Source organism: Equus przewalskii, chromosome 12 (assembly GCF_037783145.1).
Source record: "Equus przewalskii isolate Varuska chromosome 12, EquPr2, whole genome shotgun sequence".
Lineage (NCBI taxonomy): Eukaryota > Metazoa > Chordata > Mammalia > Perissodactyla > Equidae > Equus > Equus przewalskii.
This window is the reverse complement of record NC_091842.1, coordinates 3,920,840-3,947,635: the sequence shown is the minus strand read 5'-3', so window position 1 is coordinate 3,947,635 and position 26,796 is coordinate 3,920,840. Positions and strand designations below refer to the sequence as shown.

The following is a 26,796-nucleotide window of genomic DNA, read 5'->3' as shown; positions in this document are numbered from 1 at the left end:
CCTTTTCCTTTTTCAGCGTCTTAGATGTTCATATATTGGGCTGCCCCATTTCAGTTAAGTGTTTGCCTTTCCTCGGCTCCGTGGCATTAAAAAGTGGGGACAAAACACTGCTCGCCGGTGCCCCAGAGCGTGAGGCCAGCACGTGGCACCCAGTTTACCCTGGCCCCGCCCCTCCTGCAGAGGCCCCGCCCCTTGGCTGCGCAGCCCCGCCCTCTCCCAGAGACTCCACCTCTGCCTCCGAGGCCACGCCCACACCCGTTAATTGGCCTGCAGGTGGCGCCGGCGCTCCGCCCAATCCCTCACCGGCTCTGCACTCCCCCCCAGGCCCCGCCCCTCGAGGCCTCCTCCCCGTCCATTGGTGGGAACAGGAGGAGCCCGCACACGGCCCGCCTCTTCTTGTAGCCGGCCCCGCCCCCGAGGCCCCGCCCCTCGAGGCCTCCTCTCTCTCCATTGGTGGGTACAGGAGAGCTCGCACACGGCCCGCCTCTTCTCGTAGCCGGCCCCGCCCCCGAGGCCCCGCCCCTCGAGGCCTCCTCCCCGTCCATTGGTGGGCACAGGGGGAGACCGCGCACGGCCCGCCTCTTCTTGTAGCTAGCCCCGCCCCTGAAGCCCCGCCCCCAGGCCCCGCCCCGTCCTTTGCGGCCGGCAGGAGGCGCCGCGCCACGCGCGGGTCCCGGGCACGGGCCCGGGCCAACGGCGGGTGTGGGAGCCGCGCGGGAACGCGGCGGCGGCGGCGGCGGCGGGCTGTGCTGGAGGTGAGTGCGGGCTGCGCGAGGAGTGGCGGCGGAGGGGGGCGCCTCCCGGCGGCGGCCGGGGCTCCGGGGCGCCGAGGCCGCGGGGCGCGCGCTGGGGCAACGGGGTCCGCACGGGGCATCTCCTTGGCCGCCCAGGCCAGGCTTGTCCGGTTGCCATGGAAACCGGCGGCTCTCGGGGCCCGGGCGCGGCCCCAGGGGGGCGGGACCCGAAGGCCGGCGAGTGCGGGCGAGGGCGGCCCAGCCTGCGGTTTTCGGGGGCGTGGGGTGCGGCCAGCGCCCCCTGCGGCTCCCAGAGCCTGGCCCCGACCTGCAGGGTCCCGCGGGCCTCAGTCTCCCGGGTGGTCCCCTTGCGGGGGGGGGCGGGGTCTGGCAGCACAGGAGCCGCGGGGGAGCGGGGCGCAGGGTCCGCACCCTCCTCCAGGGTCGGTGTGACATCCCCCCGCCCACAGCCCGTCTTGATTCTCCTGTGCACACAGCAGCGCCTTCCCCACTCGTGTGCCAGCTGAAAGCATTGTCTCCCAGCTATTTCTGTCCCACTTCCAGCCCCTCTGCGAATACTGCATCTAAGAAAACATACGCTGAGCTGGAGCTCCTGGGGTGGCCCCCGTGGAAGAAACTGGCTTTTTCCCACCAGGGAGCGGGTTGGTTGGGGCCCCTGGGTGGAGCCGCAGCCCCGCCCGCTCAGCCCCCAGCGCCGTGTCAAGTGTTTGGTTAATCTGAATTGCCAAAAAGAATTTTCCAAGTCACCGGCGATTACAGGTGTCTTCAGTCAGCTCGGGCCACCTCTCGTGCATTCCAGCGGGGAGCCGGTCCTTAATCCCATGGGCGGAAAAAGTCAGTCCCGTCTCAAGAGGCTAGCATGTCAGAATTAAATCTGATTCAATTATTTTTGTATTTAAAAGCATCTCTCTGGCTGGAGCTGTCGAGATAGGATTTATGGACCGTGGGGGCTAAAGCAGGGCCTGCAGATCTATGCTCTTCCTTTCCTGTCCGGGTGGAAATTCTAATGGATTCCATATTCCCATGTTGGAACAGCCACGTCCCTCCACCCATTTTGTCAGCCCTGCGCTGACCTCGCTCTCTGCCTGCCCTCACTGGTGTGACTTGAGCTTGTTTTCCTCAGAAACTGGATTCTTCCTTGAGAACAAGAGAAAAACATTCTCCAAGAGAAGCAGCAGCAAACGTCCCACACCCTCGTGTGGGCCCGTGTTCCCCCAACTATTTGTGTGAAAGAGGAGAGAAGAAAGCAGAAAAAGAAAAGGCAGGTCAGGCTCCCCCAAAGAACAGATCTGGTTACCCAGGGTGCGCACGGCTCTGTAGGATATTCCTGCCCTCTTGCCCTTTCCAAAAAAGGATCCGTCACTTTTTCTCAAACAGGCAGTACTTGTGGATAGGCGGAAGGTGACGTAAACAAGTGGCTCCCTCCCTGGTTACTCTCTGAAAATGGCCACAGAGAGAGTGACCCTGAGAAGATAAAAGCTTCCTGATCAGCTGGATCAGAGAGATCAGGGGCTGTGTTTACTGGGACTTCCTGGGGCTTAGGAAGCAGGGTCTGGAAAGGAAGGCATCAGATTCTCTCCTCTGTGCCCTCTGCTCGCTTCATTGACACCGCTAACTTTGCCTTCTAGCCCAGCACGAGAGATTGCCGGAGGGGAGGGAGGGCCCCTCACTTCCAAGGCCCCGGGAGGGGACCTGGCAGCCGTGCATTTGTAGTTTTCTGTTTCTTTCCTGTATGAGCAGAACTATGTAAGCTTCAGACCTTACAGAACCTGGATCGGCCCCCGGGTGCATAACAGCAATTCCCTTCTCCGTTGTATCTGGGGGTCTTTCAAACTCCTACGTTTGCGCCCTGACTTTTCTGCCCAGACCCGGTCTCGCAGTTTTCAGCATCATATTTAAATTTACACTCAGACATCATCTCGAAAGGCAGAGGCTTCTGCCTAGTGGCAGAGGCCACACTGTGGGCCACTCTCGGTTTGGGTGGGGACCCGGGGGGCTATGCTTGAAGGAGGCCAGGGAAGCGGAGAGTGGGGTCGGAGAGGCCCGGGTTGGACGTTTCGGAGGCAGGGCTGTGTGACCTTCAGAAGGCTCAGGGTGGAGTTGGCAGCCGTGCGAAGCTGCTGGCGTGCATGGTGTGCAAACGCACAGCCATGTGCTTGTCAGGCGAGCACTCTCTGAAAGGCTCCTGCGGTCACTTCACTCGAGGCCTCCGACAGGTCCACGAGGGGGGCCCTAGCCAGCTCCAGACTCCTTCCCATCTGACCAGGAAACTTGTCGCACATTCCTCCGGAGGAAGAACGAAGCGGTTGACATGTTTCCTCCTTGACAGCGTGACTCGCTGAGGCCAGAGAGCCTCATGTGCTCCTTCTGCTTAGGGCACTTGACTGCTTTGAGCGAGTTCAAGTCTTCAGAAAGCCCTGACACAGTGACAGGCTTTGCAGGGGTAAAGCGTAAGCAACAGGCTGCAGGGCGGGAGGAGCGCCCCCGGCCCACCCCAGAGGGCAGACGTTTGAGTTTGGGTTTGGAACCCAGTCTTTGGTGCACAAAGCATTTTGAAGAGTTCGGGGTCCTCAAGGATGTCCGGGGGCTGGTTCTGGCTGCGTTGCTGGCAGGCCTGCTTTTCCGCCTGAATTCCCGACAGCCCTCGGAGGGGGGTGGAGGGGTGGGTGGGAGACCTGAGAGGACGTGACGGAAGCCTGGGTGGACAGCGAGGAGGATACCCCGTTCACCATGTCGGTGTTGGCGGCCTGGGCGGTTTGGGGTCAGTGTGAGTCCTTTTCTTTGGGCGGCTCCCCCGTCACTGTCACCTGCTCTAGCAGCCACTTTCACTTCCAAAAGCCCTTTCCAGCGCCCCGGGAGCCACGAGTGAGTCGGGACGAGGGTTCTGACTTCAGGCAAGTCTACTGCTGATGTTCATGGCCCTGTGAGGTGGCCGGTGCTGCCCTCACTGGGACCTGGGCCGCTGTTTCCAGAACCTTCTAGAAAGTGGAGTTTTCTTCTCTGGTCTGTCTGCTTTTGTCACTGGTGAGGACACGAGCTTAGCAGTGGGGTGCGTTAGTCAGGAGACGTGTGCGGTTTTCCAGTCTCCACGGACTTGTAAAGCCTTCGCTTTTATGAAGCAGAGACATCTTCCTTTTCCTCAGCCTCCTGCTCCCCCAGAACTTTGAGGGAACCTGACAAACGCTCTCTTTAGCGCTCTAGGCCCTGGGAACACTAAGTGCACCAGAATTATGGTTTTCTGACACACCAAAGGGTCCCCGAGCTGTTTTCTCATTTCCCCGGCTCTCTGCATCTCCGGCCTGGCCAGGGCTGGCGTACCAGGCTGGATGCGGTGGGTGGAATGCATACATTCCAGTCATGCCTCCACGGTTCTGGAGGAGCCCTTCTGTGTCCACTGTGGTCCCTCGGACATTCTAGCGCCGCCACTCCCGGCAAGTGGCTCCTCCAAGCCAGGGCCGGGCCTCGAGAAGCCGCCTTTTGGGGGGTTTGTGTTTTGAATGTCTGATCGCTTATTACTCTGCTAATGTGGCTGCCACCCTGCCCGTTTTCCTAGTGTCACCTGTATTTGTGATGAATTTTCCACATTACAGGCTGTGGTGAAGGAGAGAGGGAGTTTAAGGGGAGAAGGCATTTCACACGCTCCGTGGTGTGTAACTTTTCTGTGGCTGCCACGTTGTTGGGTTGTGTCCCATGTGACCGGGCCAGCCCTGCTCAAGGTCTGCTCTGCGAGGACAACTCGCACCCACGCTGTCCGTCACGGTTCCCTGGCTGCCTGCGTGTGGTGTGCATGGTGCCAGCACCTTACAGGCCGCCACCCTACAGCAGAGCACGTCTTACCTGTTGGTGACCTCATCACGCCTCCTAATAATGGCTTTCCTCGAAGGGCATTTCAGCCCGTTCACACCTGCTTTGTCCCCTGTGGCCCCTGCCAGCTCAGCCATAGCCTCACTTGGGGGCTCTGTTGGGACTTGGCCGAGGGTGGCGTGTCTGCTGGTTCTGTTGGGCCCCGGATGGCCCCTGGGTCTGTTAGAATTCCCCTGAGCCTCCTTTGCTCTTGCTGCTCCTGACGGTCAGCGCTAACCCAGCTTCCGTTCCTCTCCCAGGACCCGGCCTCTTCCCCGCCGCTGGCTGGAGCCCTCGGTCCTCATCCACGAAGACTGACCCACCATGTTTTATGGGACCCACTTCATCATGTCTCCACCCACCAAGAGCAAGCTGAAGCGTCAGAGTCAGCTGCTGTCCAGCATGCTGTCCCGGACGCTGAGCTACAAGGACCGTGACCTGGACGCCGCCCTCTCCAGCCTGGGGGCCAGCGACGACCCCGCGGAGCTGTCCACCCAGCTCTCGGCCCCCGGCGTCCTGAAGGTGTTCGGGGACAGCGTCTGCACAGGCACCCACTACAAGAGCGTCCTGGCCACCGGCACGTCCAGTGCCCGGGAGCTGGTCAAAGAGGCCTTGGAGCGCTATGCCTTGAGCCCCGAGTGCGCCAGCCAGTACGTGCTGTGTGACGTGGTGGGCCAGGCCGGCGCCTCCGGGCAGCAGTGGCAGGCCGAATGCCTTCGGGTGTTTGGGGACAACGAGAAGCCCCTCTTGATCCAGGAATTATGGAAACCCCGAGAAGGCCTGTCCCGGAGGTTCGAGCTGAGAAAGAGGTCAGACGTGGAGGAGCTGGCGGCCAAGGATGTGGACACTATGACAGCAGGTGACGGGGGAAGATTCAGGAAAAGCTGGGGGCTGGTCAGGGAGATGGACAGGCAGAGGTGCAGGGGCCTGATCGGGGGAAACCGTGGGGAGGAGGAGAGTCAGGGCCTCTGTCCCGGCGTCTGAGGACTTCCCCCACCATTCCCGGCGCTCACCGCACCTGTCCTGGAGACGGCACTGTCCACGCGGTGGGACGCCCGCCCGCTGCTGTTCTTCAGTGGCTCCTGCTGGGCTCCTGCCGCGTTGTAGGGCGGGTGCCTCCTTTTGTTTAGAGACCCCTCCCCAGCTGTCTGGCAAGCCTGTCATTAGCTGCAGGGAGCACCTTGTCCAGTGCAGGTGGCAGACGCGTCACAGAGCATCCTGCAGTGCCCGAGTCCCTGAGCGATCAGATGAAAACATGCTGGAAGCCGGGCCTCCAGAGGGGACGGGGGCATTCGCTGTGCGTGGGGTCGTGGGTGCCAGGGCAGTTGGAGGCCGTGTGGAGGGAGGCCCAGCCTAGGAATGGTTGGTTATTGTCCCTCTGAGGCGTGCCAGGAGCCACGGGCGGCTCTAAGTCCCTGCCCGAGGGCGGGAGGGAGCCTTCTGTGGCCTGTGGGCCACTGCTTTGTGCAGGGCTGTTATTCAATTGGTGGGAAGCATTTGTTTGTCTTAATAGGTAAGCGCCACAAGCGATAATTTTTTTAATGCCAAAAGACTCTTAAATGTATCTCAGATCATCTTTGACTGTTTCCTAGCTTCCCATAGAAAACGGTGGCTTCACACAAGTAAGTGGACTGGTCTTCTGTGGCCCAGAGCGGAAAGACATTTAATGGCCTCAGGAGACTTGTCACTTGATTCGTAGGTTGCAAGGGGCCTGGAGCCCTCGCCGACATTTTGTGTGCATCCCTGAGGTGTGGCGCACTCTCATTTTCTCCAGTTCTGCTGCCATTGAGAAGCCTGCCTTGCACCATCAGTATGTGAAGACAAGGGGTGTGCATGGCGGTGGACTCCCGTGGGGTGGGGTCCCTTGGGCCTGGCCTGCGCAGCTCTGGGTGCCACGGCTGGCACTGGGCAGCAGTGGCCCTCTGTTCCCTTAGGCAAATTGCTTTACCTCTTTCGGCCTCAGTTTCTTGATCTGGAGGATGGGAGCGTGACTCTCCCAGTGACGTGCGGAAAGTTCTTAGCGCTGCCACGGGAAATCATAGTAGTGTGTTATGATGACAATGTCTGTCCTGCCCAGGGGAAGCACTTTGCTCTGTGTGCTGTGGGCCGTGGGGTGCTGAGGACGGCTGGGGGTCCTCCGCCACGGAGGGTCTTCTATCACTGACGTTGTCCACAGTGCCTGGCACGCGGGGTAATAAAAAGCCAGCCACTGTTGGGCTGACGTCTGATGAAGTCTCTGCAGACGAGGCCCCACTCCTGAGGCTCCGGTTCAGGTGGTTGGCTTTTTGTCCTGACTCTGCCTTGTCATACTCCAGGGGACTCTGGCCGGTCCCCTCCTCCTTCTGGAAGGGGCCGCAGTGGTGTGGGTGGAGTGGCCAGTGTCGTTGTCTGCCCTGTGTGTGCTCTGCTGAGTGGGGTGCAAAGAGCCATGGGCCAGGCCAGCCCTGCCCGTCCTGAAAGTCCCTGTACCCCGGGCGCCTGGGGGCCTCGGAGCGCCTGCTCTGTGTCACGGGGTGATTGCTGGGGGGGGCCATGGGGACCATCGCAGGAGGCCGGGCTTTGGCTTACGGTCACCAACCCCTTTGAGACCTTCCCTTTTACATCATTCGAGGCAAGAGAAGGCCAGTGCCACAGCCCGTTGAGCCGGTGGTGGCTTTGCAGGCCTCCCACACAAAGAGCCTATTGAGCCGGCCCGGCTCGCTGACACACTTCTCCGGCTGCAGCGGGTTGTGTTACCTGCCCCGAGCAGGCCTACGCCTCCCTGGCCTTCCACTCGGGTGTGGGCCGTGCCGTCCCCTCGCCAGTGACAGTGGAGCGGGCTCGGAGAGGCCCTCGGGGGCCGCGGGTTGTCTGAGCTCCACGGTGGCCCAGGCTCAGGGCCTGTGCCACGCTTGACCCGGATGGAGTCCACACCTTCGAGTTAGCGTCCTCGTTTGGTTATTCTGATGACACATGGATATATGGACACAAAGCTGACATGCTCACACGCGGGCACACGCGCCCTGAGCTGCTCCTCTGTGCAGAGCCTGGTGTGGCCTCGGGGCCTCTGCAGGCGGCCGTGCGCCGTGGCTGTAGCACACTCCTGGCTTCTGCCAGCATCCTGGAAGGACGGAGCCCCAGGGAGCTGAGTCGTGTCCCATCCCGCTTCCTGAGAGCTGCTGGGTGGCAGCTAAAGTGGCCCAGTGTCCCCCTGCCATCCTCCCCAACGGTGGGCACAACAGAGAGACCCAAAGTCGCCGTGATGTGGAGGCGGGCGAGGCGCCTAGGGGGTGTTTGGTGTCGCAGGTTGGTGACCGTTAAGTTTGATAATAAGAAAGAATTGCAAGCTCATCTGCCGGTCCTGCCAGGGGAGGCTTCCCCCCAAGGTCCTCACGCCTGTGGCTGCATCCCCTGCCTTACGTGCCCCAGGGAGGGGGCTGCTGACCTCCCACGTGGCCTGTCCCTGCTGAGCCCCCAGGAGGCTGATGGCCCCGCAGTGCCGGCCTGTGCTGAGAGAGCGGGCGCCTTCGCTGGCCTGCATGTCGCTGTGAGGCTGGCGGTGGCATTTGCTGTGCTGGGACCAATGCCGAGAGGGGGGGTGTTTCGGTGGGGTGGTGGGTGCCACTGCTGAGCGGTGCTCCGGGCACCTCGTTCCCCTCCTTCCTTCCCCAAAGGACAGGTAAGGTGGTCCCTCCTCCCCATTGAGCCAGTAGTCGACCTCATCTGGAAGAAGTGGTGGAAAAGGGGAGGGACCCCCTGTGTGCGTGCACACGTGTGTGCGTGTGCGTGCACAGGCATGTGCGTGTATGAATAACTGCTGGCCTTCCCCGGGCTCAGGTCCAGGTTACTGAATGCCGTCACAGTAATTTTCGTTCTTTAGTGATTGTTCCCACAAGTCCCACAAGAGTCCCACAAAAGACTTGCCCTGGTTGCGAGTTGGGGCTCACTGGTCATACTGGTTTGAGAGGAGGTCTTTAGCCAAAGCCCACAGTGCGCGCCTTGGTGGCTGTGGAGCCGAGGAGCGTTGGGGAGCAGGTGTGTGGGGCGGGGGGGCACCTGCAGGCCTTTCTCCTGCACGTTGACTGGGACCCCCCAGCATCAGGTGTGAGAGTGGGGGTGACAGCCCTGCTTCCCCGAGGCCTGCAATAAGAGCCCCCGGGGCGCCTCCACCGTGTGGGCCTGGTTAGGCGCCCCAGTGAGGCACCTGGCTCTCCGGGGCTTTGTTTTCCATAAATGTTGCCTTTTCACAGCTGCCAGCTTCCCCCTCATTTCCAGTATCCAAACATCGTGTGTCAGCTCCGGGAGGGGCGGCCGTGTGGGTGCGGCTCCCACTGCAGTTTCCCACCAGGCTGGCCCGGAGGACGTGCCACGTGGAGGGGCCCCCGGGCCTCTCCCCGAGATAAGGAAGTGATCACTCGGGCTCCCTTTGGGGAGGGGGGCGGCCAAGCCATGTGGTTTTCGTCAGCGGCTAGGGAAGGGCGAGAGGAGGGTTTATTTGTGTTCCCAGAACGGAAGAGCGTGTTTGGACTGGGTTTTTCAACCTCAGCCCCACTCACGTTTTGGGCCCGCAGTCGTTTGCTGTGGGGGCCGCCTGTGCGTCGGAGGATGTTTGGCAGCACCCAGGCCTCCACGTGTTAGATGCCTGGAGCATCCCCACCAGCTGTGGCAACCAAAACGTCCCCGGACATTGCCAAGTGTCCCTGGGGGGAAAGTCACCCTCGACTGGGGACCACTGATTGCACCTAGTGGCCAGGACACAGTTGGGGAAGCTCGGCTTGTCGGCCACAGCAGCACCTCCCCGTTGGGGCCGTGGATCAGGCCACGCTGTCTCCCCTGGGGCGCTGAGGGACTTGGGGTGCCTTGGAAGCCCAGGGTCTTGAGGGGGGTGACGTGCGGAGCCTTTTTGTGCCTGTGGACGCCTTCTGGGCCCTCAGGGCTTGGCGGTGCTCCGTCGCGGCGGGCAGGGCCACCTCTGCTTTGCTGCCCCTTGGGAGCAAGGCAGGCTCAGAGCGTGTCTGCCGCCACTGCGGCCTGGGTGAGCTCTGCAGCTCCAGGGACATCTCTGCGTTGGTCCCTGGGCTTGTGATGTCAGACGTCGGGCATACAGTAGGTGCTTGCTAAGTGCCTGCTTACGGATTGAAGCGACTTAGAAGAGCAGGCGCCTCTGTAAGTCTTGGCTTCCACGTGCATCCAAGACTCCAGGGTTGGAATCTGGTTTCCTTGCAGGGGGAGGTGGCAGGGTGACTGTCCCCCGGTACAAGCTGTGGTTGAGGAATGTGCCGCTCTGGCACCTGACAGCCCCTCTGCTCCAGGCCCGGCTGGAGTGGCCGGTGGTGAGAGATGTGTCATCTCTGAGGCCCCGACTTGGGTGTGTGTTTGCCGTCCCCCTTTGTCATCCAGGGATGGGCAGACAGGGCCCGAACCCACGGTGACAGACAGGGACGTCTGGCTCCACTGGAAACCTCTGCCATCTCTGTCTGCTAACTGGGCACTGTGTGTGAGTCCTGTGCTCACACGCCCCCCCCACTCTCTGCTGTCGTTTTCATCTGATGCTTTTTCCTCCCGCTCTGAATCTGATTTGTAATAACTCTTATCTCAGGACGAAGGGGGCGATCCAGACTCCTTCTTTTGTTTAGGAGAGGCTGCCTGGAGTCGTGAGGGGGACGTCCTCCGAGCCTGTTCTCAGTGACAGAGTCATTGTGGGAAACGCTTGGTTGATGTGGTTTGGTAAAAAGCAAACCACCCCCACCTTTTTTCATCAGTCTAAAACTAGGAAAGTTATTAAACTTAAAAGACATGTTTGAGGATTTTTAATTCAAAGAGAACATAAAGTTGAGTAAGTTTAGCTGCTCACAGCCAGGTTCCTCCTTCAATTCACTGCTTGGACTTAAAAAAAACTCATAGCTTTCAGAGTCACATAGAAGCGCAGCATCAGCAGTGGGCTTAAGGGCCCTGTTCTCGCCAGCTGGGTGGTCCCCACCTGGGGCCTAGCCGGCACACTCCCTGCTCCCCTGGGAGACTTCCAGCCACACTGTGTAAGGAGCCTCCAAAGGGGGCCGCTCAGCGCTTAACGCAGACAACACAGAGGAGATCTTAACTGGTGTCAAATGTTTGAAAGACATAAATGATAAGAGGAATTGGCGAACTTATGGCCAGGGTGGACGCTGTGGGGAAGGAATGGAGCCAGCAAAGGAAGTGCGTGCCCGCAGTGGGCAGAGCCCTCCGGGGTGTTGGGGCACAGGGGCTCTGTCACAGTGGGGGTTAGGTGTCAGGCTGGGGGGGGGGCGGTGAGCCAGAACCCAGCCGCTTCTCAGCCCTCCAGCTCTGTGATCCCAGTTCACAACTGTCCAGCTTCCTTGGCATTTGGCCCCAAATTGGAATACTCAAAACATGAGGGTGGATGTGGACGGTCGTCCTGAATGACTAGTGATTTCATAAACTAAACGGCACTTGCTTAACTCGTACGTTCTAAAACCTGTTTACAGTTCGGCTGAAATTGATTTAAAAGTTCTAGAAGTATGTTCAAGAAACCTCATTAGCCAGCGTTTGCTGTGCAACTAGCGTAGCAGACCAGTCTGTTTCTTGAAGCCGTTCGTGTTGCACGATTTCAGTAGACTGAGTCAACCTCTTCAATGCTGCCTTGAAACAGGCAGACAGAAAAGCAAAATTCTGAATTTGATTAAATGGAAATAGAGACCTGACTTTGTGCCGTCAACCGCCTGAAGCATTTCCAGGAAGTAGTAACATATCAACAACTATGTTGTTATTAACATTTAAACCACGTCGATATCTGTTGGTTCCCGACAGTGACTTATAATGTTGGTGGAAAGATTCTGGGGCGTGGATTTCAATTATACAGAGGAGTGTCCCTCATGGGTTTGGACAGTATGCTTGTGCAGACCCAGTCAAGTCTCTCTTTTTCCTTCTGAAGGTTAAAGTGGCAGAAATATTGCCAGAGGCTTCCAGAGGCCCTGGACACACGTTCAGATGCGTACAGAGTGGAAACAGTAAACGAGGCTGAGCCCACCTCCTTGGCTGTGCTGTCCTTGCACAGACTGAGTCCGTCTCTGGGGAAGGAGATGGGACGAGACGAGCAGTGCAGGGGAGGCTGACCTCAGTGCTGAGACGTGTTCTAATCAGTGGTCATGAAGCCTTGTGGTTTTGGGGCAGGAACGTTCGAGCAGGTGGAGGAGCAGAACAGAGAGGGCAGAGGCACCCGTGTTGACTGGCCCCATGGGGACGGGGTGTGCTGTGGGCAATCACAGGTTGTGGGGAGAGGATTTTGTAAACAGTGTTGGGATAACTGGCTTCCACTATATGGAGAAAAATAAACTTGGATCCTTACTCCAAATGCATTGAAGACCCAGGTGTCAAAGGTAAAACTATAGAGCCAAAAGAACGACTTCATAAAGAAGGCCTAAAAGGCACAGACCACAAGGGGAAGGGGTAGCTGGGTTTGATTATATCACAGTTTAAACTTTCTCTCCCACTGAGGATACTGTGTAGATAAGCTAAGATCTGCCCGTGGTGCCGGCTGTGAGGCCAGTCATAGCCTTTGACTGAGGCGTGGTTTTCCATCGATGGAGGTACCCATCACCCGTTCTCTCACCGTGGGCACTCGGCTGCATCCAGCTGCTTCCTCCCTCAAACAGGGGCACTACGACCCTCTTGAGGGGCTGTGCAGAGTTCTCTGGGGGTGTCCTCCCAGGAATAGACTTGCTGGATTATAGGCAGCTCACCGTGTTTCCTAGTGAGCACTGCCGGGCAGCATCCTCCCCAGAAAGGCTGCTACAACAGTGGCCTGCTTTCTTGTGCGGCCCTTCCAGTCCTTATGCACTGAGTACGAGCCCTCCTCCCTCGACTCACAAAAGGCCCCCCTGGAAACACTTTCCAGTCAGAAGCGGCCGCTGTCCCATGGGCTGCTAGGGTCATGCAGCCGTGGAAACTCTACAGCCAAGAGGTGGGAGCAGCTGTGAACTGAGCCATGCAGTGCTTTCCCAAAGGTCACCATGTGTCGATTTGAAACTGCCCCTCTACCTAATCAAAACTCAGGAGGGGCCTGGTTAACTCAGTTCGGTGTGCTCTGCTGCAGTGGCCTCAGTTTATGGGTTCAGATCCTGGGCACGGACCTACACCACTCGTCAGCCAGGCTGTGGTGGCAACCCACATATAAAGTGGAGGAAGGTTGGCATAGATGTTAGCGCCAGGATAATCTTCCCCAGTAAAAAAAAAACCCCAAAACAAAAAAAAACCCTCAAGAAATCAGTCTTCTGGATATTGATTTGCCAGTGACTTGAAGGAGAAATAATTTTCTCTTTTGTTCTCATTCATTCATTTGTTGGCAAGTAATTGTTGAGTGCTGCCATCTGTTAGGGACTTGACTAGGTGCTGGATATGCAGCAGTTGACAAAACAAGTAGATCATGTACTCAGGGACCCGAGAGTCTAGTGGGAAATAAAGATGAAGACATAATCACTCAAAAAACATATAATTACAAATTGTGACGCATGCCCTGAAAGAAAAGTACAGGTGCCAATTTAGCATGAGGGTTGGGGAAATTCTCTCTGAGACGAAATTTAAGCCAATCTCAAAGATGACGAGACACTAACCAGGTGAAGAGTAGTGGACAGTTGGTGGGGCAGGGAGAAATTTCTGGGCAGAGGGACTAGCACTATGCAAAGACCCAAGGATGAGAGAGAATGGCACAAATGCAGGGCACTGAAAGAGGGCCACTGTGGCTGGGGCATAGGGGGGACGTTGTTGGGGTGAGGCTGGAGAGAGGGTGGGGGGAAAGGCAAACCTGGGTTGTTAGGTATTTTGGATTTTAGACTAAGTTTAATGGGAGGCCACTGGAGGGGTTAAAAGACCACTTTGGCTATGAGGTAGAGAATACTTTGAGAAAGTCAGTAATAGGAGAGTAATTAAGTTACTGTGGGAGCCTGGGTGAGCGTTGATGGTGGCTTGGACTAGAGTTATGAGGGAAGTAGGTGGGGAAAAGTGGGTGAATCCCAAATATATTCTGGAGGTAGAATCCACAGTATTTGTAAATGAACTGGATGTTGGGGATGAGAAGGAGGGGGGAGTCAAGAATGATCCCCAGGTTTCTGGTATGAGCATCTGGGTAGATGGAGATGCCATTTACTAAGATGGAGACTACGGAGAGAGAAACAAGTTATGGAGGGAACAGTAAGAGTTCTCTCTAGACCATGTGAAGTTTGAGACGTCCAAATAGAGGTGGCAGATAGGAAGTCAGATGATAGGGACCTGGAGCTCAGAAGAGTCTGCTATAAAAAATTAAATCAATCTGTAAATAGGCGATATTTAAAGGCTAAGTAACGGAGGAACACTCAGCAAATTAGACTGAGAGGAAGCCAGAGATGTACAAGACAACACAAAAATGTGGTGCCATGGAGGCCAAGATGAGGCTGCTACAGGTCACAAAAGGTGTAGACCATGGGATCCATTTGATAAAGCAACAGAGAAGTCACCAAAGACCCTCCTGATAGATGTGCTACTGGAATGGTAAGCACACAAAGCATATTGAAATGGGCTGGAAAACAGGTGCTTAGATTTCTGGCAATACGTAGGATTAATTATTCTGAAGAATCTTTCTATATAAAGTACCCAGAAGTGCTGGATAAAATATAGCAAATCTCCTTTCAGATGCATAGCTGAGTACTCAAGAAAAGAAAGGACATCCCTAGGGGTGAAAAAAAAAAAAAAACCCACAAAAGAGGAACCTTCAAACCTCAGAATCTTAGCTGATTCTGAAGCTATAATCGCCCTGGAGGTATCTGCCAGTCTTGGTAGCTAAGAAACTTAAGTTTAATGGCTGCCCAAGAAAGTCGCACAGAGCCTTAGGACCTTAAGAGGTAGGGAGTTGGAACTGAGACCCCCAAATATAGTTGGAACCCTCAAGGGGTGACATATTGAGTGACAATATGGAACAGGAAGAATCTGCTACCTGGTAAAAGCTGATGACAAAGAGTTACCTTTCTTGATGGGCTCTGGGTGGGGAGAGCTAAAGACTCTTCCCCAGGATTGAAAACTGCTCTTCCTCTCACACATGTTTGAGGTTCAAAAATCACAGTCCTTACGTGGTCTGGATAACCCCTGGATGAGCATTTAAATTACAGTGTACATAATTTGATAGTGCACGCAGACATCTGAGAGAGACAAAGCAAATCCCCTTAGAAGGACACATCCTTCACACAGCCATGCTGAGCCTCGCCAGAGATGAGCCCACAGCCTCAAATTACAAGACACGTGAAGCAGTGCCACTCCAAATCAGTCCGTAGAGAACTAGCTATACAATCAGATTAGGAACTGGGACTGTTATAGAATACTGACTAAGTATGTGTAAAACGTGTAAAGAAACAAAAGGCAGAAAGAAAACAGGAAAGAACAGAATGTCACCCAGAAAGGCAGGGAAGATTTGGGAAAGGACGAGATAATGCTTCTAGTAATAAAAACATAAGCATTCAGTGAGGGCTTAAACAGCAGACTAAATACAGCTGAAGAGAGAATTGGAGAAGTGAGAGGTAGATCTGCTGTCGCCCAGAAAGAAACACGGAGGAAGAGACACAGAGAACACAATGAGAAGGGCTGTCATGTGTCACATGACCAGAATCAAGAGAATGCCGGGAGAGCATCTTCCAAGGACACGCCTGAGAATCTTTCAGATGTCACGGAATGAAAAGCATGAAATTCAGGAATCATGGGGTATCCTGTGTGAGACAAAGAAACAGGAATTTACCCCTTGACACCTAGCGGTGGTACCGCAGGAACCAGGGGCGGAGGAGGTTTTCACAGCTGCCGAAAAGACGGGACAGGTGAGCAGCAGTTTTGGCCTGACTGCAGACTCCCCACCAGCAACCACGGCAACCAGAAGACAGCAGCTAGGACCTCGAAGGCGTGGCGAGAACGGAACCGTCAGCCCAGAGTGGCAGGCCCGGCTGAACGTCATCCCGGCCGCGGGCCACGGAGGCCACGCCGGGAGCTGCCGCCACCAGCGGACCCTCGCGGTGAAGGGATTGCTAAAGGATGTGCCTTCGGGAGAGGAACACCTGAAGCTGCCCCTGGAGAGGAAGCAGATCTGAGGCGTAAGAGGAAATGGTGAGCGAGGGCTAGATGGGTGGGTCTGGGTAAATAATGAAAACGAGGCCGAAAACGAAGGCGCGCCCCTGCCCACTCCCACCCGCCTGATGGCCGCGTTGCACCCCTGGAAACTACAACTCCCGTGAAACTCTGCGCAGCGCGCACGCGTGCTGCGCGTGGCGTGCGTGGCCGTTCTAGAACGCCGCGCCGAGGGCCCGGGCGCCATGTTGGGGCCGAGGGGACGGCGGAGAGGCGCTTGAAGCGGCGGGAGCGGAGCGGGAGCGGGTCGCCCCCCGGGCTGGTAGGAGCCCCGCCCCTCCGGCCTCAGCGGATCATGACCCGGGCGGCCGCGGGGGTCGCGGCGGCGGCGGGGGCGGCGCGGAGGGGCCGGCGCTAGAGATGATGCCGTTGCCGGTGACGAGCCCGGGACCCCCGCCGCCCCCGCCGCCGCCCAAGCACCCCGGCATCTCCGCGCCCATCAGTCTGGCCGCCCCCAAGGAGACTGACCGCGTGCTCACCCGGAAGCTGGTGGAGACCCTGAGGCCCTTCGGGGTGTTCGAAGAGGAAGAGGAACTGCAGCGCCGGACTCTGATTTTGGAGAAATTGAATAATCTGGTCAAGGAATGGATCCGGGAGATCAGCGAGAGCAAGAGCCTGCCGCAGGCCGTGGTGGAGAGCGTGGGCGGGAAGATCTTCACGTTCGGCTCCTACCGGCTGGGGGTGCACACGAAGGGCGCCGACATAGACGCCCTGTGCGTGGCGCCGAGACACGTGGACCGCAGCGACTTCTTCACCTCCTTCTACGACAAGCTGAAGCTCCACGAGGAGGTGAAAGACTTGCGGGCCGTGGAGGAGGCGTTTGTTCCCGTCATCAAACTGTGTTTTGATGGGATCGAGATTGACATTTTGTTTGCAAGATTAGCACTGCAGACGATTCCAGAAGATTTGGACCTAAGAGACGATAGTCTGCTTAAAAATTTAGACATTCGATGCATAAGAAGTCTTAACGGCTGCCGAGTCACTGATGAAATCTTACACCTCGTCCCCAACATCGACAACTTCAGGTTGACTCTAAGAGCCATCAAATTGTGGGCCAAGTGCCACAACATCTATTCCAATATATTAGGTTTCCTAGGAGGGGTTTCCTGGGCCATGCTAGTGGCGAGGACTTGCCAGCTTTATCCAAACGCCATAGCATCCACCCTTGTACGTAAATTTTTCTTGGTGTTTTCTGAATGGGAGTGGCCAAACCCAGTGCTGCTCAAAGAGCCGGAAGAGCGGAATCTTAATTTGCCTGTGTGGGACCCAAGGGTAAATCCCAGTGACAGGTACCATCTTATGCCTATAATCACACCAGCGTACCCACAGCAGAACTCCACCTACAACGTGTCTGTTTCCACAAGGATGGTCATGGTCGAGGAGTTTAAACAGGGGCTTGCTATCACACATGAAATCTTGCTGAGTAGGGCCGAGTGGTCCAAACTTTTTGAAGCACCCAGCTTCTTCCAAAAGTACAAGCACTACATTGTACTTCTAGCGAGCGCACCAACTGAAAAACAGCATCTGGAGTGGGTGGGCTTGGTGGAATCAAAAATCCGAATCCTGGTGGGAAGCTTGGAGAAGAATGAATTTATCACACTGGCGCACGTGAATCCTCAGTCGTTTCCAGCACCCAAAGAAAATCCCGACAAGGAAGAATTTCGTACAATGTGGGTGATTGGGTTAGTATTAAAGAAACCAGAAAACTCTGATGTTCTCAGTATTGATCTCACCTATGACATCCAGTCTTTCACAGACACGGTTTATAGGCAAGCTATAAATAGCAAGATGTTTGAGATGGATATGAAGATTGCTGCGATGCATTTAAAAAGAAAGGAACTTCATCAGCTGCTCCCTAATCATGAGCTTCAGCAAAAGAAAACACAGTCGGCAGAAGGTGTCACGTTGACAGCTTTGAGTGACGACAGCCTCGACTTGACCGCAGACAGTGAAAACAGCATGTCTGTGCCTTCACCTCCTAGCACTGTGAAGACTGGCCCAGTGAGTGGCAGCTCTCAGGGCAGAAACAGTCCTACCTTGGCTGTAATGGCAGCGCCTGTGAGCAGCGTGCAGGTTACTGACGTTTCCTTGCCACAGGTGTATCCCAGTGACAGCTCCGGGGGTACGCCGAGTGAAAGCGTTGCTCAGACTGCCTCTCACCCAGCTGTTTCTCCACCCCCAAAGCCCACGGTCACCAGAGTCGTTTCTTCAGCCTGTCTGGTGAACCATCCACCCAGGCCTTCAGGGAGTGCAGCCGCAAACGTAGCTAACCCTATAGTAGGAGTCTAGGGGACATTCTCATCTCATACGGAGAAAGGACCAAGGACACCAAAACAGAAGAGGAACAGTCTCATAAAGGGACAAGCACAACCCAATTAGAAACTCCACGGAGCAGCTTCTCTGTTGGCCTCGTGGGAAACGTCCAGGGCAGACCTTTCCAGTAGCCCTGCTCATCCTGTTCCTGTTGTCAGGAATTCAATAAAGCAGAGTGAACTGATGAAAACAACTTTGAGGGTTCATAAACAGTATCTGCCAGCTCAACCTGTCGTCTTCAAATGTGAAAGGAGGAGGAGGAAGGGGACCAAAGTAGAAAGGACTCAAAGTAGATTTAAGCTTGTTTGGTCACTGCCTTTACTGGGCTAATCTTGATCAGAAGTCCAGGTTAGTGTGTGAAGCTGAAAGTACTGCTGTCAACGTGTCTGATTATTAATGTGTCCGTGACAGTTCTGTTAACTCTTCCAGAGGACTACTACTGTTAAAGAGAAAAAAGAGAGAAACCCTGCACTATATTTGTACCCGTGGCTGACCTCTGGACTGGATTTATCTTTGATGCGTTGTTGGGGAAAATTTGCAATACAAAGTGGTATCAGAATGCCTTGCAGTGATGATGCACTTTATGTATATTTTTATTAGAAGATAGAACTAATTTTAGATTTTTCAGCTTGATGAATTTTAGCTTTTTTTCCTGAAGAGTTTTTTTCATTGTTAACCTTCAGCTTGGGTACCCCCGTGCCGTGGTGTCCTGTACTTCAGAACAAGCATGAAAATGCATCTAGCTCAGTCCCTGTGAGGTAGCTGTGACCCTTCAAAACGAAATGTCAGCTCTTAGGGTGTATGTTTGACACGAAACAGTGATTAGTAAGTCCTCGGTTTTGATGGGACATGATCAAGAAATGAGATCTTGGTTTTATCTGTAGAATTGGCTTCTGGTGCCCACAATCAGCGATCGAACAGCACACATTGTCTTGGAGCTCAAAAAGCTCCATAGTCTTGTCCTTAATCATTTGTCCTGAAGCAAAAAGGCTTTTTGCCTCCCCCTGCTCTTCTTGGCTCCTATGCACAAGGTCTGCTTATGTGTTGTTTCTTAAAAAAACCCAGAATGCTAATATTTTCTTAACCGTAGTGTGGAACCAGCAATCCTGTGGCCGTGTGGCATAAAGCACTAAATTTTGGTTCCATGGCTAATATTTTGATAAGACTTTACTGAAAGTAATGCCTGTGAGCCATGTTGTCGATCTTGGATGGCCATTTGCTCTCTGCATATGAGAAATTTTGTGTGCTCCACAGAGTACCTGCTTATAGTAAAGTTAGTTTCCAGTTTAAATGTGTAAGCAAAAAGGCATTTTCTCCAAGAATTTTAAACCAATTTTTATTTTTAAATGACTTAACTAAAATTCATCAGTGAATTTTATGTGTAGAAACATAACAAATAATTTCTAGCAAGTGCTTGATGTCTAGTCAGCTTTCTACTCTTGTTTTATCCTACCAAAGATTAGGAATACCTTTCTTTAAACAAGCAAAAAAAAAAAAAAGACCGCTCATAATTAAGCAGCAGAACATCATGTTTAGGAAGCATGAGTGACAGCAGCTGGAGATGAATGAAAACTCAATTTTGATCTGACAGGTTCTCCACTTGGCTGGTTCCGACCTTCTCCTCCCCCAGCCGTGTTCCTTTGTACCACATGCGCATTGTTGACGTTAAACTGTAGCTTCCTAGACCCTTTCCCTATTCTTCTAGATTAATCTTCCAAAGCAGGAATGCGGTCTTTCTCCTTTCATGCTCTGTAGTCACTGAGGCTCTCTTCTCATCATTCCTTCTGACATCCAGGACACGGTGTGCCTGTCTGCCCCCTCCGCCCTGTGTGGTCACCCTGCCCTCCACCCCAGTGAGAAGGCAGGCGAGGTGTGCACAGTGCCTGTGTGTTGCAAGTAGCTGTGGTGTCGGGTTGAAATGGCCAGGCACAAATTTAGTCTTGTCATTTTGTTTACACATTGGGGAAAATTTGCTTATTAAATGTTTCATGTAACTGTACTTGTTTTACCAAGCTGGAAACTTGGGCCTTTTTAATTCTAGTTTTCATTACCTGACTGTTAGACTATTTTTTTTCGTATGATGTGCATAGTGTCTGATGGCTGGAGTTTGCTTTGTTTTATAGTATCTGTACTCCTTGTATTTTTCAAGTGCTATTTTGGAAACAGATGATGTATTTCTCCGTTAAAAACACAATAAAAATAAACAGCAAAGAAGCAAGCATAGGGGTTTAAATCTGACGATAAGAGTTCAGATGTTCCGCACTGTTCAGAGAAGGGTGGAGACGCTGGTGAGCTTTTCAACTTGGTGAAGTCTAGAATTCATGTTATACTTTTGGGAGAAAAGATGAGAAGGTTAAAATTTCAAATCAATACAAGTAAAAAAATGGAGATAAAAAGTCTTAATCCTAAAGAAGGCAGGAAGGAAAGGAGGGGAAAAGCAGAGAAAAAAACTGTATACAGAGAAAATACAATAGGGGCTGGCCTAGTGGCCTCATGGTTACGTTTGCACACTCTGCTTTGATGGCACAGGGTTCATGGGTCCAGATCCCGGGTGTGGACATACACACTGCTCATCAAGCTGTGCTGTGGTGGTGTCCCACATGCAAAGTAGAGGAAGATGGGCACAGATGTTAGCTCAGGGCCAATCTTCCTCACTAAAAAAAATAAAGTAAAAAAGAAAATACAATCTAGGATGGAGGAAATGAAACCAAGTATATGTCATTGTATGTAATAAATGGACCAACCTTCCTGACTAAAAGACGGATTGTCAGATTCCATGGAAAAACTAAGTCCAGCTCTATGCTCTTTTATTTACAAGCGACACACCCAAAACGTAAGACATAAAAGAATGGAAAAAAGATGTGCTAACAAAAAGAAACTGTCATAGTAACAATATCATCCAAACAGATTTCAAAGCAAAAGTAGTTACTAGGGACAAAAGGACCACTGCGTAAGTGAGAGAAGAAATAATGCAGCAGGAAAATAGAACCATTTAAAACTTGTTTGCACTTAATAAATTAGCCTCTATGTAAAGTAACAAAGATTAACAGAAATTGCCAAAAGTGTCATTGTCAGAGAAGATTTTAAAACAACTCTTTCATTAATGATATCAAGCAGACTGAAAAAATGGAAACGTTTTCAACACAGCAACAGTGGTTGGCAAACTTTTTCTATAAAAGGCGAGATGGTAGATATTTTCAGCTTCGTGAGGCCACACGGTCTCTGTGTCAACTACGTAACTTTACCTTTGTAGCGTGAAAGCAGCCCTGGGGGACAGGGAAAGAGACGGTCAGGGCTGGATCTGTCACCCGTCCACCCAGCTGGTGTTTGTCATCCCTTAGCCAGTGGACATTTATTATAGAACCCCCCATGCGACAATTGGAAAATGCATATCATTCTCAAATAAGCATTGGGCATGTATAAGAGTTAACCTCACGATAGGTCAGAAAGCCAGACCCAACATATTTCAAATGATCTGATTCATAGAACAAGGTTCTCTGACAGGACAGTGAGTTAGAAATCAATAACAAATAGTGTAGAGAAGAATCTCCTAAAAAGGACACAAAAGACCTCAAACCATAAAGGAAGAGATGGATGAACAGAATCTAATTGTATCAAATAATGAACAGCAAAAAGTGAAAAACAGGCTCTAAGCGGGGAGAAGATTTCATAATAAACAAATGAGACAAACGATTGCTCTCCAGAATATATTAAGGATGCGCCCCTTCCTACCACGCAGAGTCTACTTGGAAAGGTCAAACAGCCTAATTAAACTCGGGCAAAAGAAACGCACAGGCGTTTTCCCGGAGAGACTGTTTACGAAAACGACGTCCAGAAAAGTCGGGGAGCACTTTCCTGGAGACTCTGTCCCGTGGGTCACCAGAGACGAGCGCAGGAGTGTTTGTAGCCATGTTTTGTTATAGCCTGAAGCTCCAGATAACCCACATATCCATAAGTGGGGCGTGGATAGATAGTGGTGTATTCGTGCAGTGAATAACATAAAGCCGTCAGATTAAATGGACCGTAGCTCAGTGCGTCACTGTAGATGCATCTCATAATATTGAGGGAAAAAGAAAATTGCAGGATGCACAGTGTGATACAATTTATATAAGGCTTAAAAACAAGCAAAGTAGGGCAGTATAATGTAGGGTTATGAGAATGTGCGGTATAGCAATAAATGAAAACCAAGGGCATGCGGAACACAGGCTCCAGAGTAGTGGCTCCCTTTGGCAGGCTCAGAGGTGGGGAGACGTCAGGGGGGTGCCGCGGGAGAGGGCGGGGAGACTGGAAGCACCCCACTCTTTCCAGGTCAGGTGGTGGATGAAATGGTGTTCGTTTTTATCATTAGTCTAAGTCATAAATGCTTTCATATGACTGAAATATTTTATGATTAAAAAACTGATATCAGAGTGATATCTTAAAACGTCTCCATCAGTTGAGAACTGCATTTGGCCAGATAACATAGCTGCACACCATGCAGGTTTATTTTCTTTCATGTTACAGAGGTAGTGAGTTCAGGGTCGCTCAGGCGTCTTTCCTGGCCGCCAAGGACCCAGGCTGTGTTCACTTTCAGCCCCACCATTCTAGTTCATGCCTTCCATCCTCAAGGTCACCTCAAGGTGCAGGATGATAGTGGGGCCACTGCCAGAAGGAAGGGAGGCGGGGAAGGGCAGGTGTCCCTGTAGATTGTGTCCTCCTTCCACGGGGCTTTCCTAGAAGTCACAACAGTGACATTCCCTCCCCTTTCACTGACTGGAACTTAGTCACATGGCCACGCCTACCTGCAAGGGAGACTGGAAGATGTCATTGTTGTTAGCCGGGTAGGTTCCCTCATCGTTCCTCACCTTTACACTGTTAGGAAGAAGGAGGGAATGGATATCGAAAGGCAATGGTCACAGTCTCTGACACAGCGCTCAGAAGTCCCAACACTTCCGAATAACTCAGGGGTCAAAAAAGATCCTCTAGTGTCAATCAGAACTGAACAGGGATGGAAATGCAACTTGTGGGATGCAGCTAATGCGTTATTTAGAAGGAGGTCACATAAAAAAATCTTTTTTTTTTTTTAAAAAAAGGGGAGCCTACCCTGTGGCCGAGTGGTAAAGTTCGCGCTCCACTTCAGTGGCCCAGGGTTTCGCCAGTTCGAATCCTGGGTGCGGACATGGCACCGCTCATCAAGCCATGCTGAGGTGGCATCCCACATGCCACAACTAGAAGGACCTACAACTAAAAAAACCCCATATAACTATGTACTGGGGGGCTTTGGGGATAAAAAGGAAAAATAAAAAATCTTAAAAAAAAAAAGTCACAGCATTAAATGCTTATACTAGAAAATAATAAAGACAAGATCAATGAGCTATCTGTTTATGTAATTAGGGTAAGAAAGGAATATGATAAATCCAATGAGAAGAAAGGAAATAACATAGAGCAGAAACTAAAGAAACAGAAAACAAACACGCAGTGGAGAGGATCAATAAGGTGAAAAGTAGGTTCTTTGAAAAGACTAACAAAATAGTCAAAACTGTCAAGATGATGAGGAAAAATAAAGATGGTAAAGATAAGCAATCTTCGGAATTTAAAAGGGGATATAGGTACAAATGCAGTAGTGAGTTTTAGAGAAGGATCTTATAGACAGCTTAATGCCAGTAAATTTGAAAACTTAGACAATATCCTAGTAAAAGATACCTACAAAAACTCACTCAAGACAAATAGGAAACCTGAATAGACTTATAACCTTGAAGGAAATTGCATGAGTAGTTTGAAAGTGTGCCCACTAAAACCAAACCAAAACACATACGTAAAACCAGAAGGTTGTACAGGCCGATTTTTCCTAATATTCAAGGACAAAATTATTCCAACATTATACTTCAGACTATCTCAGAAAACAGAAAAAGAAGAAACATTTTATGAAACTAATATAACTTCATGTCAGAACCAGAGAAGTATGACACAGAAAAATCATCAGCCAAATTCACTTATGTATATGGATAGGAAAACCAAACCAAAACCAGAAATCTATGAAAACTGTCCTGACCATGTTTGATGAGACTCTGGAATGCCAGGGTGCTGTAACATTTGAGGGGTTGGCTGGCCAGTTGATGCTGGCTGTAGGCAGGAGGCCTCAGCTCCTCTCCATGTGGAGCGCTCCTTAGGGCTGGTTGAGTGTCCTCCCAACATGGCGGCCAGCTTAACCCAGAGCACGTGACCTGAGAGCACTGTGCCCCAAGGCATGTAATCATGGAAGTCACACATCGCTATTTCCTCGGTGTCCTCGTTTTTAAACAGCCTCCATTCACTGTGGGAGGAGACTACAAAAGGGCTTGAATACCAGGAGGCGGGGATCATTAGGGACCATCTTGGAGACTGACCTCCTCATCCATCAACAGGAAAAATGGGTACATTTTAATATATTACAATGGAAAACCACACAGCAATGAGATGGCAAGAACTAGAGATACACATAGCAAATGAATGCGTTCCGCTAACATGATGCTGAGTAAAAAAAGCAGCTGGATAAGGATACATACCATATGGTACCATTTCATCCAAGTTTTTAAAAATTGCGAAATGAAGTATCTTTTCCAGAGATACTTAATGTGTGTGTATATAATGTTTTAGCCATACTTAATATATGATAAAAGGATAAATACATACATGGGAATTATGCCTGCTGATCAGCATAGCTGTTATTTCTGGGTACGAGAGAGAATGCTCATCTGCATCTATCATTTTCTTCTTTACTTCTTGAGGCTGGGTAGTGAGTAACTTCGTGCTCATTATTTTGTTCTTCACACCTTTCTTTGTGTCTGACATGCTTCGTAGTTGTACAGAAAGGGGAGCAGGAGAAAAGAGAGCAGGAAGCATGTGCATAGACAGCCCCTTCACAAAGTTTGGCGGACAAGGAGAGTTGAGGGAGAGGCCTGTGACTCATGGACGTGGGACCACGGCAGGGCTGGGCATGCCAGAGCGTGGGGATGCCGCTGGAAAGAGTCCACGGCGCTGGGAAGCTGCCTGCGGAGAGGTGTGCCCACCCACACCACGAGAATATCTTTGTCCCCCTCCCTCCCGGTCGTGCAAATAAGCTGTGTTCATCTTAAAGAATTTGAACCACACATAGGAACATAGAGAAAAAGGGTCACTGAAATCCCTGTTCCTTTTAGACCGCCGTGAGCTGTTTTCCCTTTTAAGTATTTGTTATAAAACATATGTGAACAGTTTAACAAATAGTTATAAAGCAAACACCTGAGTAACCTCCACTTGGCCGGGAACTGGATCACGAGGAGCAGCGCGTGAGCCCTCCGCAGACCCCTCTTCAGTGAGCCCTGCGTCTTTCTTCTAGACAGAAGCGGAGCCCGGCGGTGAGTGGCGATGCTCTGCTTGGCCCCATTGTCCGTGTGGACGCATTCCTCGACAGCAGAGCGTGGTTCTGCCTGAATCTGAACTTTCTGTGAACTCAGTTGGATGGCGTGTGTTCTTGTGTGCCTTCTGTCTCTCGGCGTGTCACTGAGATTCATTCGTGTTGCTGTAGCCATCGCTCATTTTCATTCCTGGGTCGGATCACGTGGTGTGAATGTACCACTGTATCCATCCCACTGTGGATGGGTATTCTGGTCATTTCAAGTCTTGGGCTGTTACAAATCACGTTGCCGTTATTGTTCCTGTCCAGTCTTGGGGTGCGTGTGGAGGTGTTGTATAATCTGTGTCTGTCCCTGCTGGTTCTTAGGGCGCCACGTGTCCTTGGGGCGCTCGCTTACCTTTCACTGTGTGCACCTGCTGACTGCCCGTGACAAAGTCAAGGCCTTTAAACCGAAACTGTCGCTTGAGGTTTCTTGGCCCAGGTCACATAAGTTTGGTTATAGCTTTTTCCTTCTCCCTTCCCCCCATTTTGATCAGTGCCAGGGGCAACTCCTCCCACAGCCCCCCGGGGTGGGGTGGGGTAGGGTGAGTTATGTCTGGCTCACTTTCTCTTCTGTGCTTTCATCTTAATTCAGGGAGGGTCTCCTTTAGACTCTCCATGGTGGGTGAGCCCCGGGCTTTGATTTCTATCAATACCACCGTTCTCTTTCCTTGGAGCTGGCAAATGTTTCAGGACAAAAGGGGCTCCATACACTCCTACCTCCTGGTTCTTCCTTTGGCTCAGATTTTGGCCTGACAACTTCTCTCTCTGTTATTTGTGCCCCACCCTCTCCAGCATTAGCTGTTTTCAGTGGTGACGTCGTCTTTGTCCAAAGTCAACTGGTTAGCCCTTAGGCCATTGTATCTTAGGGAAGAAACACCCCTCTTAATGTTAACACACTTCTATTTAATGTTTCATGCATGAGTTTGTACGATGTAAACTTTTTTTATCATGGAATTCTGCTCTCTCCCACGTGGGTGCCTCCCCACTCGAGTCCTCCTAATATCATGTTAACAGCCTCATACGTGCCTGTGTTAGTTTTCTATTGCTGTATAACAACTTATCATAAACCTAGCCGCTTAAACACCACCGCTGTCTTGGCGCACAGTTCTGCAGGTCGGGTCCGGCCTGGTGTGGCTGGACTCTCAGGGTAGCACCGGCTGAAGCTAAGATGGCAGCCAGGCCAAGTGCTTGACGGGAGCCTCTGGGGCAGGACCACTTCCCAGCTCATCTTTCAGTTCCTTGTGGTTAGAGGACAAGGTTCTTGTCTCCTGCTGGCTGTCCTCTTGGGGCTACTCTCCCTGCCTTCCCACGTGGCCGCCTGTACCTTCAGGCCAGCTGCGTTGTATCGACTTCCGCTCGGCTTTTAAAAGCCCC

At 52.4% G+C, this 26,796-nt stretch overlaps 2 protein-coding genes across 4 annotated transcripts in view; both read left to right on the top strand.

Annotated features, from left to right (window-relative positions):
* The first annotated feature begins 599 nt into the window (after positions 1-599).
* The window catches only part of RADIL (Rap associating with DIL domain), a 69,631-nt gene continuing 43,434 nt past the window's right edge, over positions 600-26,796 (top strand). Inside the window, exons 1-3 of one of the 3 annotated variants that reach the window (XM_070566210.1) lie at positions 950-1,514; positions 1,879-2,020; positions 4,859-5,457. In XM_070566210.1, the coding sequence (XP_070422311.1) occupies positions 4,923-5,457 (535 nt within the window). In that variant the 5' untranslated portion in view covers positions 950-1,514; positions 1,879-2,020; positions 4,859-4,922. Of the gene's footprint in view, positions 756-949; positions 1,515-1,878; positions 2,021-4,858; positions 5,458-26,796 lie in introns of those variants that run through there. The other 2 variants (XM_070566209.1, XM_070566211.1) reach the window with 2 other exon arrangements.
* PAPOLB (poly(A) polymerase beta) lies at positions 15,881-20,237 on the top strand. Its single transcript, XM_008544192.2, has one exon. It carries the CDS (start codon positions 16,074-16,076, stop codon positions 18,000-18,002), a length of 1,929 nt encoding a protein of 642 aa, XP_008542414.2. The 5' UTR covers positions 15,881-16,073; the 3' UTR covers positions 18,003-20,237.